Source organism: Plectropomus leopardus, chromosome 17 (genome assembly GCF_008729295.1).
Source record: "Plectropomus leopardus isolate mb chromosome 17, YSFRI_Pleo_2.0, whole genome shotgun sequence".
Classification (NCBI taxonomy): Eukaryota; Metazoa; Chordata; class Actinopteri; order Perciformes; family Serranidae; genus Plectropomus; species Plectropomus leopardus.
The window spans coordinates 2,922,931-2,939,590 of NC_056479.1; the positions used below are offsets into that span (position 1 = coordinate 2,922,931).

Sequence of the window (16,660 nt, forward strand, 5' to 3'; positions counted from 1 at the left end):
CAGGTAGAACAGAGCAGAGATGGAGCGCACCACTGCCACCGTAATTATTTCCCCAGCGTTTGACAGGGTGCCAGCAATTACCTGATACAAGGACTCCTTATCTTTTGTATGGAGGGCAGGTTCACACTTGTAGCCTCAGCGAACTCAGGCGAGTCCACACAACCCTCCCCCCAACACACACACACACCTACAAAGACACACACCCCTCCCCAGCCTGCCTGGAGCCTACAGAGGCTGTGATCCTGCTCAGGTAGGAACTAATCTCCGTGAACAGATATCTGCATATGTGCAGAATCTGGAGGCAACGGGACAAAATTTTGGTCTCTGAAGTGTTCCATCTTCTGTAAGTAGTTTGTCTGTAGACTGAGTAGTAATGACCACAAATTGTTTAAATAATGCGCATAGCTACCATGATGTCAACCATTGGTTTGTGGACTGCTGTTTTAAATCCTCGAGTTCGGCCATTTCAGATGTCCCCATTTTGATTTTTTAGAGCCAAAAGTGACCATTATTGGGGGAGGGGGTTGAGGGATGGATTTGACTCGCAGACCATAGTCATGCATCGCAGACAGCCTGTCACTGAAGAGGCCCTGCTCTTGAACATGCGTAACTTTGGCAAGTTGGACATTTTTGTCATTGTTGTTTGTGGGGATTCACTCTTGCAGCCTCATGTGGCCACTGGATGAACTGCAGGTTTTGGCACTTCTGCATTTGCTTCATTCAGAGGTTGCAGCTTGTTTTTGACCAATCATGTTTGAGTAGCAGGTAAACAGTTAGTATGTTTACACAATGTCACAAAAGGCAAATTATTGTGTTAGTATGATTAAAACTGGACTTTTAAAATACATGTTAACATGTTAGTCCGAATGAGATTGTACTGAGCCAAATTTCTCGAAGCCAGACTAACACACCTAGATAATGTGGTTGGGGGTTGATTTACTCCCTCAAGGATAAGCCTTACTTGAACCTGAACTGGCCTAGGTGTTCTGCACATGGTCCATAGTCCTTATGCTAGGCTTTGGCCCGGAAGTCGAACACGTAAATTTGTAGAAGAAATTTGGGAAACACAAGAGAAGTATTAAAGAAAACAAAACAAGACAAAGGTATCAAATAAAGCATAGAGTATGTATGAAATGTACAGTGCCAAAAAGTTTCCATGGTTTCAAAGTTTGACATGCAGCCTGTTTGCTGCTTGCTAATTTGTTTGGTGTGTGACGTAATAGATCAACAGGAAGGTCCAATAGAAACTAGCTGAAAGGGGGCATATCTTCACCTACTGTGGAGGAGTCGGACATACTTCCATCAATAAATGGATTATCCCCAGGTGCTATATATATATGGCCAAAAACGCTATAGTATAGTATGTTGAAAAATATCAAATTTTAACCCGTCGTAAAAATGGCTGAAAACTACATATTATAACTTGTAGAGACGTGTCATAGTGTACAAACTGGAAATAGAGGCCAAAAAAGTCCAAAAACTTCATAATTTGCATGTCCAAAAAATGGCCAAAAACACTGTAGTATAGTATGTCTAAAAATGTCAGATTCTGACCCGTTGTAAAAATGGCTGAAAAACACATATGGACTACAAAAATAATGTTATTCCAATATTGACTCATGACCCCCTTAATGTGTACGGTGATGTATTTATACACCCAGTGAATGCAGTGTATGTTTTTTTGTGTGTGCGTGTGTGTGTGTGTGTGTGTGTGTGTCACTGAGAGGTCATTGGTCTGGCTGTACAACACAGACTGTGTTTGAAACTTAATGACATGAGAGGAGTCCTGTGATTACACCTTAGCTCACTAAGCTGAGCAGTATGGATGCACACGCTCACTCTCGCCTCATCTAAACAAGTGTGAATGAGCTGCTTTGTGTGTGCTGCAGTGTATTTCACCTTTTTAGGGAAAATGTGTTTATTGCAACCTAGGTTTTACCTTTGTAACTATGGCCTTCAGCGTTCTTAGTCATAAAGTAAGTGTCAGAGATCTTGTAATGGAGCGGTGACAGATGGACGATGAGAAGCTTAAAATGGGACTACAAACAGTAAGATAATTAAACAGGTTGCCAACCAGTTGTAAAACAGTCCTTTTTTAAATTTTTTTTAATTCAGAAATGTTGGCACACACAAAATCACAAAATGATTTGGTGGGTGCATACACAGACTAAAATTTCCTAATTTTTATATGGTGTATAATAATATGTTTATCCTACAGATGGACAAACAATGTAAAAAATGTGTCCTTTTTTTCCTCAGCAGCAGTTTGTCAAGTGTTAGTCACTGGAGGTGCATGGGTGCATGATGACCGAAAACTTTCTTTTTTTTTTTATTCTTTTAAATGCTTGCTGTCCCTTTTTTATCATTCTGTTTCCCCTTTCTAAATTTGGAGTTTTTTTAGAACACAGCGCAGGTGGAGTTCTCTATGAATTATTTTTTCCTCAGCAGCAGTTTGTAACTCACAGGGTGGATGATTGATCTGTCTGAATCTATAAATAATAATAGGTTCTGCACTTCATTATTAATTCACTTACAAGAATCGATCAGATCAAAGCATGCAAAAGGTGACATGACGATAAAATCAACCAACAATAAAAATATGTTAGATCAGGTGGAGAGCTATAATACATTGGTATCAAACGAGAGCATTTTCGGTTGCAAATATTACAAATAATGTAGGTAACAGCTGTGGATGACTGTGGATGACATCTCGGCTTTCACTTTGAAAGTATAATTATATACCCCTCTTTCTGAAACCCACCCACCCACTCCTTCTCATGGTATGTCACGTTGCAGTGGTTGGTTTTCGTAACACAAAACCCCACTGGATGCCCTGACTCCAGCCCCGACCTCAATCCATCCTTTGTGTTTGCAGCTTGCAGGAAATGTGTGTGTGTGTGTGTGTGTATGTGTGTGTGTGTATACTCAACAAAGCAAGGGGACACTGTTCCCATACAAAGGCAAGTGGCTAAGATCATTCAGGACCCAGAAACCAAAAGAGAGAGATTTAATATGATCTTCTGAGAAGAGACACACAGGCACATTCACAGAGTGTAGAGCATATATTTCCACACACACAGCATCCATTACATTCTGTCATAGATGTGTCATTTCAGGGATTCACCATAATATTGGCACGTCATTTGAATTGGCAGATAATGGCATTGTAAATGAAATATGGGCATTTTCCCAAATTTTTTTGGGTCAATAAGATGATGCTTTAATTAGCAAACTTAAATTACCTGGAACGGGTCAATCATCAGGATTGTCTCAGGGAGAGCATTAGAGCCTGTTAAAGTTCTTATTTATGCATTATTGTTGTAAATTTGTCTGTAACCTAGGTTAAAATAGGTTTCTTGTTTTGCCCAGTGAATGTGTAGATTTTGGAAAATGTTTTTTCAGTCTTCATCTGCCAGTCAGCCATCAAGATAAGAGTAGGTGTAACATGTTCATTTCACTGCAGGGGAGGCTTGATGTTCTCTGCAAGTAAGTGGAAAAACACGTGAACATATCGGTATCAGCAATCTGCCAGTATGACCTGATAAAAACCAGTATGCCAGTATGACTTGAAAAAAACAGATATCGGCAAAAGTCCAATATCTTGCATCCCTGTTCATGAAGTATAGCAGCTGGCAGCACATGCATACTACAAATTATCTGTGTTGTTTTCTATTTTTATTATTGACGGTAAATTGTTTTGTCCACTGTCAACGATAAAATGCCATGTTGAGTTACAAGGTACAAGGTAGAAGATACAAGGTAAGTTTATTGTCATTTTTAAATTTAAAGGTAATCTTAAATCCTGCTACATTGCATTGGGAGTTGAATTTAAAAGAAAATAGACTAAAGCTGTTATTGGTGGGTATTTGTGCTGAACCATCGCAGTACAGGGCTGGCAGTTCGGCGTATGCAGCCGCACGCAGAATATACAATATGTAGATTGATGTGCGAAATGCAACACCAATGTTCATGAACGGAAGTACTGCCTGGAAACTTTTAGCTGATTGGCATAAGAGTCAGCCACAATAGGGCCAGTGCAATGAAAAACTGAAGCTGGAGGGCATGGTTCATGGTCAGCTACTGGACAGAAAGTTGTACAAGATCAGGATGGTGGCTTGGCGTTGCTCGACTATTGTTGGTTATGTGATGCTCGTGAACATTCAACAACATCGACCAGATTTGTCCCCACTGCTTTCAAGCAGTCATTGAACCCAATAAAAGAATAGGATGAAACATTAGGCCTGATCAACTGAACAAACGTCTTAAGAACAATGGATGGCCAGACTCACATTCTCGAAACCCTTATTGCAAGAGAATTTAAACATAACATACACTTAATAACAATTGGGTATTTTTAGCTCTGGTCTTCATTTTTATCAACAATGTTTATGTTATTCTCACCAAATTAATTGCTGATATCTCACTAAAAGTAGGTCCAGCTGGTCAAGAAACATTATCAGTCTGACAATCATGTCAATTGGACTTGTTTGGAGGACATAACAGTTATACATTGCAGTTTGCCACCCACATACGGCAAGACTCACTGGTTGAATATTAGTCAGAATTAAGACATATTATTAATGATTCATGTATTCTTTCTTCCCACCCACAGCGCTGAAGAGATCCTTCGACATTGAAGATGTGGATGACATACCATCCTTCTCCTCAACTTCACCCATCTCCAGCCCCGTTTCTCCCTCTTCCTCCCATTTCTTCCTCAATCATAACAAAGCCAGTGAGGGGCGGGGAGGAGGTGGCCAGTCCCCTTCATCATTAGCCTACAACAACAACAACCTGGGCCCCACAGCTCACCACTCCCGCATCAGCCTGAGTTCCAATCCCAGCCCAGTGCTCAAGTCCAGAAGTGTAGGCAACAGCCTGTCCTTCAACCGAGGAACCAAGTCAGCCATCCACAATAACGGCTCCTCAGTGACCAGAGCCGCATCCTTCCAGAGCAGGTTAAACCCCAACAGTTACTCCATTTTGTCTGGGCCAGGCAGTGACAATGACAGCCTTCACAGCTCCACGTCCAGCCTCGAGTACTCAGGTGGAGGTGGAGGTCCCCTCCCTCTTAATAAACCGGGGTCATATCCCAGCTCTCCACCTCAGGGGGAGTATCATCGAACCCAGCCCCACCTTCCACAGCAGCACAGAGAGGGAGGTGCCAACTTGGGAAGCAGCCCCAACCTGAAGAAGTTTTCCTCTCATGGGAGTGTTTTCCACTCTGAGATGGACCACGGGCCAGGGGTGATGCCCAGTGTCCCAGAGCCTTGGGGGGTGAACCATGGCTCCATGCCCAGCCTAGACCTCCAAATTCATGATGGAGGAGGAGGAATGGTGAGTATGCAAAGAGGCGGAGGTGGGGGTATCGGCAGGATGTCTCCAGGGTTGAGGTATGCCAGTGCTAACGCCAACTGGAATGGGCGTCTTCATCACGCCAGTTCCTTTGGGGAGGAGGGCTACAGTGGCCCCCAAAACCACTGCCAGCAGCAAGGGTCTCAGATCCTTAAGTCCCCTCAGCCCAAGGCCAAAGAGACTTCACGTCTCAACAAGTTTCCCTTGGATCTGGACAGCTTAGTAAGCAGCACCTCAGCAACTCCTGCCACCATGGCTCAAGGAGGATCCACGAGCCCTAATCCCCCCAGGCCTCCACCAAGGAGCACAGGAGGCCTCAAACACAGCATGAGCCCACCGTCCACCCCAGCCAGCCCTTCAGCCTCCCTCAGCAGCCTGGACAGTTCATCTGACACCATTCCCCTCTCCCTCCACCATCCCTTTCTGCCTCTCTCCCCACGCTCTCAAACTCCCTCTCAGGGTTCCATCCCTGTCCCACAGATGAGCTGCTCCCCGGGGCCCCTTTCTCCAGCCCAGAGCCCACAGCTGGAGATTCTTCCAGGGCCCCTAGGTGTCCAGGTGGTCCCTAGCCTGCCAAACCCTTCCAGCCCTGCCAGTCCCAGAGGCATTTGGTCTGTAGAGGATGGCCCAGGTGATGCAGGAGATAGTGTGGGCTCAATCCTACAGAGGATCGCCTCCTTCTCCCAGAACATTGGTACTGACACCAAAGCGGCACCTATGACGCAGCCCCCTGCAGTCCAAAGCAATGGTGAGGTGTCATCTGCATATGGACATCCTGCTGAGACCACACACATGCCCACATGGAAGCAGGGGAAGAGGAACCAGAAAGGTAAGATGTTTTGGAAAATTCTTAAAAAGCTGCATTTGCACTGTGTGTATGTGTAGCTACCTTCATCTTTTTTTATATGTACTTGGTGTGTGTATTTGAATGTGAATATTGCAACATGCAACATCTGTACCTTCTTATGACCACTGATATGAGAAAACACTACTCACAAAGAAACACATGCACACACTTTTTAAGAAAGGTTTGTAGTGTTTTCAGACTGATTTGATTCTACAAGCTGCCATCATATTAACCAGATCAGAGTTAAATCTGTGCTTTGTGTTTGTGTGTGTGTGTGTGTGTGTGTGTGTGTGTGTGTGTGAATTTGTACACACTCTAGTTTTTTCATATAGTGTTAAACTCTTGTCATCAGTAAAAACGAATGAAGTGGCCATTAGAGGAAGCGCAGTTATTGGAACTTCTGTATAAGTCTGAATTTTCAGCCCAAGAGGCTGCCAATCAAGTAGAAGCTGACAGTCATCTCTTTGGTGGTTCTCCAATGTTTACAGAATTAACATTATTTTCAGACACTCAGCTAGAGCATTCAAAAACTTGGGGTAGCAGATCATGTAAAACACAAAAGACTGATACACCTAGAATCCATTTGTGAGTGTGTGGGTGCAAGTGTGTAAAAAGGTTTGTTTTCTGTTTTCATGTCAGCAAAGGAAGACAAGTCAAGGTTAGCAGATGAGTCTAGCAGCCACACCCATTGTAATGGTTTCCTGTTGTATTGAGCTTCATTTTACACACATGCTCACACCAATACACATTCAGTATTTTTTAAATGTTTGTTTTTGGCTTAAACCAATACATCTGTATCATTTTCAATATTTCGTTCAATGCTCCAAACTTAATCCAAGCAAACACATTCCCATGTTGTGTGTCTTTGTGTTTCAAGCTTATGTGGCATTTTAACAGGGGTTTTAAAGCTATTTTTAGACCACCTCCTCCCTGTTGGCCTTTGGCTCCCACTTCCTCTGATAACAGAGTCAACTTTTCTGTCTCAGCACGACATTTACTGAAAACAAGTTACATTGAGTACCACCCTATCAAGCCACAAAAACAATAGGAAAGGCCTACATTAGAGAACATTAGGAATGTAACTACGGTTCTGTGACTCCTAGATGACCACCAGAGTTTTCTGTGTTTAAGCACAACCTCTGGCGATCAAAAAGGATGAAATAGAGCCACCAATAGTGAGCACACCATTGACCGGCGAAGGGGAAAATCAAGCTTTGCATTTTTGAACCACAAATTCAAATTAATCGATAGAATATATTTATCACCAAGCCCCAGGTTGCAGGTTCAATCCCCACCTCCTCCTTTCCACATGTCACAATCTCCTTGGGCAAGACAGTGAACCTCAAATTGTTTCCCTTAATACCTTAACTATGTTAATGTCATCCATGCAAATCATTTGTGCATCAACATCAGATAGATGTTCTGCTGTGTTCCAGTCTCACTCTGATTACGTCCAATGAGAAGTCTGATTCCACAAGAATCTTGTCCAGTGCAGATTCAAAAACACACAGGAGGCATCTGTTTCAAGGCGCCTATTGGGATTTTCCCCCCTCACCTCATCTAATCTCGTCAGGGAATTCATCCAATACCTACCTGACAGAGACAGAGAGAGAGAGAGAGAGAACAGAACATCCAACTTTACTCGTAGCTGCCTTCTCAATTTACAAGCTCACATGACAACAGGAAGGATAAACAAGAGGATGTGAGTGAGTATTTTACATGGTATGTCCTGCAAAAACTCCTGCTGATACGCTTAACTTGCTGATGTGATATTTTGGGCAGACTGGTTTGTCAGGGCAGGGAGATATAAAAATCCCGATCATATAAGCTTGTCACGTTTCAAGTGGCAAAGAGAGCTGTTTAATTTTTGAGATTTTGGAGGCTTTAAAAGACTAACAAGTACTGGTACCCACCTTTTTCCTTACCCTATGATGCCTTGTGGGAATTATTAGTGCAACATCCACGTAGTTTGCTACAGGTGTCATCCCTTTTCTTCTACATTTTTTAAAAATGTATGACAGCCTGTCACACCTTGAAATAAAAGTTTGACATTAAACTAGTGTTTTCAAGCTGTAAAAACTCCCACTTTTATTAAGGCTGATGAAATTCTGCCACTGCAGCAATGGGGGCGTCAGAAAGATTCAGATCTAAGCAGATGTGACTGAGGTATAGGGTTTAACAGGACTAGGTCAAAACCAAAGTATAGTATATAGCTGGACCGTATATAATTGCTAGATGGTTTTAATTTGACTCAGGAAGTGGCGGTTTTTACTCAATCACAGACTTTGCCCCGCTGTTGTGGTTGCACCCAAAATGAATATAAGTATTTTTAAAATGAGCAATACACTTAGACTCAGTCACACAACAGAAGGGTTCTGCTTTCTCTGAAGCTATAACTGATGATTTACCATGACCTTCCCTCTTCAGCTCCGGGTGGTGATGTATGTATCAGCCACGATCAAAGCCGAGTTCAGTCAAAAACAATAGTTTCTAATTGTCTTATGGGTGCTGATTAATCTCCCAAACCGCATAATTTCTGTGTCATCCAGACGCAGCTATTCCTCAGACAAATTGATCAGGTGATCCTCTCTTTCCTCCATTCAAAACTGCTATTTCTCTGTAGCTGCCTAGTTTGGTGTCATTAATTAAGTAATAACAATGCGCTTACCTACTCTGTGAAAAGATTGTGTTGATGAAGCATTAAGTAAAATTTACTCATGTAGTTGCTAGCTGGCTAACCAGTGTGCTAATTCCACTATGCTATCATATAGGGCCTGGCAATATGGCTTTAAAATAATATCGCAATATTTTTACGCCATATGGCGATACACGGTATATACCTTGGTATTTTTAAATCTCATTTAAAACTACTGTTAACTACTAAAATACAAAATTATTTAATACAAAATATTAACTACTTTTATAAATAAAGTAGCTACTGGCACAAAATAAAGTTAAATAAAACACTGTTATAAAAACATTTTAAAATACTGTTATAATGTAAAATAAAGTAAAGTATCAAGTTTAATAGTAATAAGTACTGTTATAGTAAAGTTAAATTCAGTATTCCAATTAAATAAATCAAAGCAGAACCGATGGATCTTTTGTTTTGAAGGAACTGCCTCATCTCGGGCTGGAAGCGTTGATGCTTTTGCTGCTGCTTTTCTTGAGTGTGTGTCTCTGGGAGGCAGAGAGCCGTAGGAGAGAGAGAGAGAAAATTGAAACACCAAAGCGAGTCTGGTTGCTAAAAGAAAGAGACAGTTTATATTTGATGTTCACAATATAGTTATTTTACACATCGCATGTAGAACAAGCCGCGATACATTTCAGTATATTGTCATATTCACCCTGCCCTAGCTCTGTGTCTGACTTTTCATACCCAAACCACGTCCAAACAATAGAAGTAGCTTCTCCTGCTTTTGAGCCAGCTGGTCAGTGTCAGCAGGTTATACCACTTCTCTTGCGAAGTTATGTGACTTTCCTATCGTGATAACATACATCCAATAATAATGGCGTTGGATGTCCAAAACATTGGCAGGCTTATTTCTATTGCAGCCACTCAATAAAGCCAATCTAATATCACCATCATTTCTTTGTCTCGTATCAGAGTTAAAAAGATATGGTCTCTTCCTCTGTCCACACATACTGAGTCATGTTTTGTAGAGTGTCATGTGACTTTGTTTTACTTTTTCTTCTTGTTTGGGTTTAATGGCAGTTGGCATCCACGAAGTCACATTACTGCCACCAGGTGTTACATCATATGAGCTATAAAAGCAAAAAAGTGTTTCCATTGCAGTTTTGAGAAATATGGCTTTTTTAAATTGCCTGAAATACCACCTCATGCATGTGTAAAAAACTTTTTTGCAATAAACAGGACTTTTTTTCCCGAAATTGCAGTCTTTCCATTAGGTGTATTCCACACGTTCAATATCGCTCTCTAGCTCCTTCATGTTTGTTTTGGTGACATGTAATGTGTCGACGCCCCCTTGGCTGTGCAGACTGACTGTGTTATCAGATGAGAGCATCTGCTGCTGTTAGCAAATATTTGTTCACTATATAATACTACCTCCACCTTGTAGCCCCTTAGAACCTGAATCAAAATCAGTTTGCTGATACCTTTCACAAGAATTTAAACCTGTGGGACCTGAGAAAATTGGTTTGATTTCTTTTTAAAAAATGGGGAAAAGGTGATGAGCAACATGGCAAGAATGGGTCCTGCAAATTGCTAAAAAATAGTAAAAGGTGACAAGACATGGACTTAAAAAATTGGCTGTTGGGAGATTATTAGATTTTTAAAAAAGGGAAAAATGTTCAGGAAACAATATTCATAATTCGTATAAATATATATATTATTTAAAATTATGTGGCAGTTGTCTTGTTTCTTTTTTTTAACCTCCATTTATTTATTTATGCAATTTTATTGTCAAGTTTACTATTTTTTTTGCAATTTTTTGTTGGTCATTGCTTATTGCCTTCTCCTAGTGAAACCAAGCCAATTTGATAAGGTTTTGAAGCATTAATATGTAGTTGAAGAAATGTTGTGCATTTGGGCCATTTGCTGTCACCTTGATGTCAGTTTTTGGTGGAGGAGTTGAATTCATATAGCTGTAGTTGGCAAGAGCAGCTTTAATGAAGTTCTCAGTCACACTCAGAGTGGGGATAAAAAATAAAAATAGATAGATAAAATTTCTAGAGAGATAAAAAATCTTTCAGGGTGCAGCTTCAATGGAAACTTTTCCCCAGAGTATCCACAACCATCTGTGCTGTCATCAGTGTTCACTTTGTAAATAACAGGCTAATGTGCAGTAATGGGTGTTCACGGTGAAATGATTGTTTTGCTCTGTGCGGTGTTTTACTCACATCATTTGTTTCCCATAAAATACTCAAAACAAAAAAGTTGCCCCCAGGGGCCTTTTCCTCTACTCCCTTCCTCTGCTCTTAGAGAAACATACAGAGGAAAAGAAAAGGCAGACAGTAAAAGAAAACAACAGGAAAAGAGTGAAACAAACAAAAATACAGAGGCTGTTGGTCATCATCAAACTCACAGTGAAGAGCTCTGAAGTAGAAATGAATGTCTTTTGTTTTATCAGACAGTCATAATGCAGCCAGCGCTGTTTGTTGTCATGCACTGAATAAAGATGAGTATTGTTGAGCCCACAGATAATCCTCCTGTTCATATCTCACATCTCCTCCGTCCTGGGAAAGCACTCTTATCTCTGCGTCTATTTTCCACACGTCTTTGCTCCATCAGTCCTGCATTCCCCTCTACCTCTTCTCCTCATTATATCTGCCACATGTCAACTGAGCATTTATTCTACAGGAAGCCACCAAACAGCACAAACAGCACCGTCATTATCCACAAGAACTTCATTCAGTCCTTCCTCTCTGCTCTTTTAATCATTTTCAGACCTCCTCTCTCTCTCTCTTTAGCTGTCATGCCCAGGCCTGTCTGGACTCCTGCTCCCAGTCCCTCTCTTTTTCTGATTCCAGCTTTAATGACAGTGATTTGGGGAATAAATTCCTCACCAGCAGATGTCTAAGCCCTTGTCCTCTTTCACTCCTCACTTTATGTCCTCTCTGTGACAGAAAAAAAAGTTTGTTTTTTGAAAATATATTGGTAATGATTTTATGCATGATTCACATGTAATATTTTCTATGATCATCTGATCAACAGCAGGTTTGGGCACTGTTCTGATGGCAATGACAGGGTGACAGTAACAGTACCTACTGTACTTGTAGAGTTGATGATGATGATGATGATGATGATGATGATGATTCTGTCAGTAACAGTACATATTGTACTTGAAGTACTGATGATGATGATGATGATGATGATGATGATAAGGTGACGATAACAGTACATAATGTACTTGTAGTATCGATGATGATGAGGATTTGGTGTCAGCAACAGTACATATTGTACTTGTAGTACTGATGATGATGATGATGATGGCAGTAACTGTACACATTGTACTAGTGGTACTGATGATGATGATGATGATGATGATGATGGTGATAAGATGACAGTAACAGTACACATTGTACCTGTGGTTTTGATGATGATGATGATGATGATGATGATGATGATGATGAGGATTAGGTGACAGTAACAGTACATATTGTACTTGTAGTATTGATGATGATGATGATGAGGATTAGGTGACAGTGCCAGTACATATTGTACTTGTAGTATTGATGGTGATGGTGATAGGGTGACAGTAGAATTACATATTGTATTGTGGTATTGATGTTTATGATGATGAAAATAATTGGATGACAGTAAAAGTACATATTGTACTTGTAGCACCAATGATGATGAAGATGTTGATGATAGAGTTGTAATAACAGTACATATTGTACCTGTGAGCTATACTGCAGCATCGGCCTTCATGCTGCTGGTCCTGATGCTGCATTCTTGTGACTGTCATCACTTGTTAATGGTGATGTAAACTACACTGGAAATGTTTTACATTATTAGCAGCTGTCATATTTAACACAGAATTATTACAGGCCCTATTGCGTGGACACTTATTAGTCTGCTCCTGTGGAGCTTGAATATGCATAGGTGCAAGTCACCCTGTGTACAGATTAATGTCAAATGCTGTATGTTTTTGTGTCATTTTGTTTGCACTTTGTGTGTTTGTATTATGTTTTTACACTTGCTGCAACACAAATTGCCCTCTGGGACAAAAAAATGAATTGAATTAAATTAAACCGAATTGAACTGAACAACCGATGAACACATTCTGTTTGACAGAGAGTTGCCATCAGAAAAACACTCTTGCATAAGTTCCACTTGTGGTACATAACTCCTGTCTCCTCGTTGCTTCCTCTCTCCTCATCTTGTCCTCATCTCCTCTCTCCTTTTTCCTCGTCTCCTCTGGAACCGTCTCACCTCTGTCTTCTTACTTCACATCTCCTCTGAGGCCTCCTTTCTCCTTGTCTCCTCCAAAGCCTTCTTTCTCATCATCGTCTTTTCAAAAGCCTCCCCTCTCCCTGTATCAACTGAAGCATTCTCTCAAAATGTTCTTTTCTATACATTTAATGAACATTGCTGGAGGGAGTGTGAGCTTTAAGACTGCCAAAGACTGCTTCTCTGTGATTGTTTTGAGTATGACAGAAAAGCAACTTGAAAAAGGAAGTACCCTGTACAAGTGACTAAGTGAACCCTAGAAACGAGGGCTGCCTCTTGAACTCGTACTTCTGGGGAGGTTTTGCTCCTTAGATATTGCTGTGGAGTGAGTGCTCTTGACTTTCACGCTCCTGTTTTCAGCTGTGGACATGCAGACAGCGGCACAGAGGGAGAGAAAGAATGCACAGTAAAGTGAGGAAGTGGTGAATTTATAGTTCACAGCAAGTTAATAGGATACAGTCTCTTCTTCTGTTTCATATCCAGTGTTGAAAAAGAAAATGCTGTTGCGATCCATCATTAGCACTGGTAGGTTTATATACTCGTTAGGTTTCCATATTATAGCCACATTTACACTGTCTGTCCAAGGCAGGAATATCACACCGCTATGCTGCTTCGCCATTCTGTATAAAACGTCTTATCACGGACAGGTGGGACAGAGTGGTCTCACCTCTGAGCCGGGAATGGAAGTAGTAACGGCACCGTAAAGAGCTCTGTGTAAAATGTAAAGCCAGAAAGACCATGACCCCCACGGGTGGCAGAGGTGTGATATTTTGATCACATGTTTATGTGTGCGACCCACGACCCCAAAGAGCAGAAAAAAATGTCCGCAAACTAGGCAAACATGAGCTTCAGGAGCTCTTTACCCCCTGAGCAGAGGACAAGATCAGCTGTCATATAACAGAGAAGTTAAATAATTGTGATTTATGTGTTATGCTTTTATTATTGTTTATAAAGCGCTGCTGACGCATATATTATATGTCACACTAGAGGTAGACGCTTTTGTTTTAAACATCACGCCTGTCATGCCTGTTTTACACACTGGAGCGTAGTGATGTTTGCTTGATTGTTTGGCTCTGTGTAAATATGCAGTGCAGTATAAAGAGGGGACTTTATTGCAGCCCTATAGCGCCATCTCTGTGTAAAGTGGAAATGCCGCTGTCACACTGAATGTCACGTCAAGTCCCATTTAAAAATTTTCGAACTTTATGTGAAACAAAACCAATTGAGAAATATTCATATTGAAAAGCCAAATCTGATTTGACTGGCCTAATTCTAAGTTGGGTACAGCCATACCAGAAACATCAGCTGTCTGTGAACACAACACCAAAATCACTCACAGCAACTCAACAGTCAGAGGAGTGGTGGAGAAAGATCAACAACAGTCTCAAAGAACTTTTTTTTCCTTCAGTCCCAGCAGTATTGATAAAAAAGCACAGTTCTGTAGTAAAGGACTGGAGAGTTGGGTGATCAAGAACATAACACATGAAAGCCAATCAGATCTCTCTCTGAGGGAACCTCCTCTGCACTGCTGTTTGTTGCTGTTTCAGCCCACCAGTTTGTCCTTCCCATCAGCTCAGATTAGAACCCCGTTTCCTGTCCAGTTGTTTGGTTCAGGGCCCTGAAATGTGTTTCCTGCACCAAATAAGATTAGCTCACCCTGACACTTGAGGCTTGTTTTATGAACACATATACACACCCACGCCAGGATTCACAGCAATGAAGACACTGACAAGCAAACATGGAGAGACTTAAGATGACTCATTCTAACCCAAAACAGGCCTCTTATAGAAGAGAGGCTTAGTCAAAAAATGACCTCACTTTGTAAAAAGTGGCCTCAAAAGAGCTTGCACACATAAGTACTGCCGTAATGGTAACTTCCATTTTAAATACAGGGATAAACAGAGAGATAAAGGACAAGAAATCAGGAGCGATGACTGAGTGAGGCTCGTGCTTCAAAGGTGTAAGAGGTAAAGGTAAGACTGAGTGCACAGTAAATCACAGCAACATCAACAGATGGTAGATTAAAGGGCGTTTACAGGGTAAAACTTCTTCAAAACACTTCTGTGCTGATGAGTCACACAGGTCACTGAGAATGCTGAATATTTACATTTGTAATACAAAGCTGCTATGCATATGTGTATGATTGTGTTATTATTATTTTTTTTATGCTTATCCGCTGGTATTAGTCATGGCCGGAGGCATCATGTTTTCAGGTTTTCCGTCTCATTTTTTTTTTTCAAATTTGTCACAAAAGTTCACTTGGACTCAACAATGAACCGATTTTAGTGCTCCAAAGTCAAAGGTCAAGGTCATTATGACAAAACCAATTATGACACAGTTTCAGACAAATGTCTAACAGGATAAAATGGTGAAGTGCTGTCATTTTATATTCAGAAAGTCAAAGGTTAACTGTTATCATGTAATGTTCTGCATGAACAATTTTTTGGACATTACTCAACATCATATCTCAGAAGGAGAAGGGTAGACATTTGGTCAGGTACTGAATTGGCGATTCTCATTTTGAAACTGTGCTGATTGTAGGTCTTTTGTGCTGCTGGGGGGAGGATATGTTTATAGCCTCTATGATTTTCCAGACATAGATGTAAACTGTAAGTTGAATGATATTTCCTGTCACTGATGGCTTGGTCCTGCTGCAAGCTGATCATGGGCACTGTGTTTTCTTCTGTGTCACTGTCACTTATTTCACTCACCACCATTCTATTTATTTATTTACAAACCTGTCAGCTAATGTGTCTGCATACATACCTCTGATCCTGCAATGTGATTGACAGTTTGTCTACATCTTCTGTTTAATGGCAGGGGGCAGCTAGCGTTTAATGTGCATAAACGCCTCTCCCTCTCCCTGTGTATGGCTGGTTTAATTATATCAACATTTGTTATATTTCTATTGAGTACATTAATATCAATATAGTTATCTTTATTGCTTTATTGTGCGACCCTAGCTCAGGTCAGACTTAGTTTTAACTGTGAGAACACGTGATGTGAACCTAAGGCCGATTGTGTCAATCAGTTAAGCTATGAAACTTCACAAATGCTGTTTCACATCTGTTCATAGCTAAATAATCTATTCATATCTGGTTGCATGCTGTAACATTGACATATGGATGTGTTGTTGATGGCTGGTATGTGCAGGGAAAACAGAGAGATGACAGGAACTGATAAAGAAATGCATTTTTTTTTGTCTTGGCGTCTGGTAACCGTTTGAATTGCATTCTTCTGTACATTAATCACAGAGACACTCAGTCCAATGGATGATTTGCAGCAATCACATTATGTGTTCTTGGCAGCTTTGCCTCCATGTACAATCCCTCATCTAATTACAATATCACTGAATCTGTGACAAAGACAGCCAGTGTTTGTTTGCAGTGTTCAGGGTGGCAAGAGAAAGCAGGAGGCTGACACGGAGTAGCAGAGAGTCCAGAGGAAATCCTTCACTAGATGTCTTCCTCTCTGGTTTTATGAGTGCTGTTTGGTATAACTGTTGAGGGATCTCTTGTTTCACACATATTTTCTGTTTGCTTGTT

At 40.9% G+C, this 16,660-nt stretch overlaps 1 protein-coding gene across 1 annotated transcript in view; it reads left to right on the plus strand.

The window, feature by feature from the left end:
* The window catches only part of LOC121956082, a 99,888-nt gene that overhangs the window by 14,820 nt on the left and 68,408 nt on the right, over positions 1 to 16,660 (plus strand). The window contains exon 2 of the mRNA XM_042504171.1: positions 4,613 to 6,184. Within this exon, the coding sequence (XP_042360105.1) occupies positions 4,613 to 6,184 (1,572 nt within the window). The remainder of the gene's footprint in view (positions 1 to 4,612; positions 6,185 to 16,660) is intronic.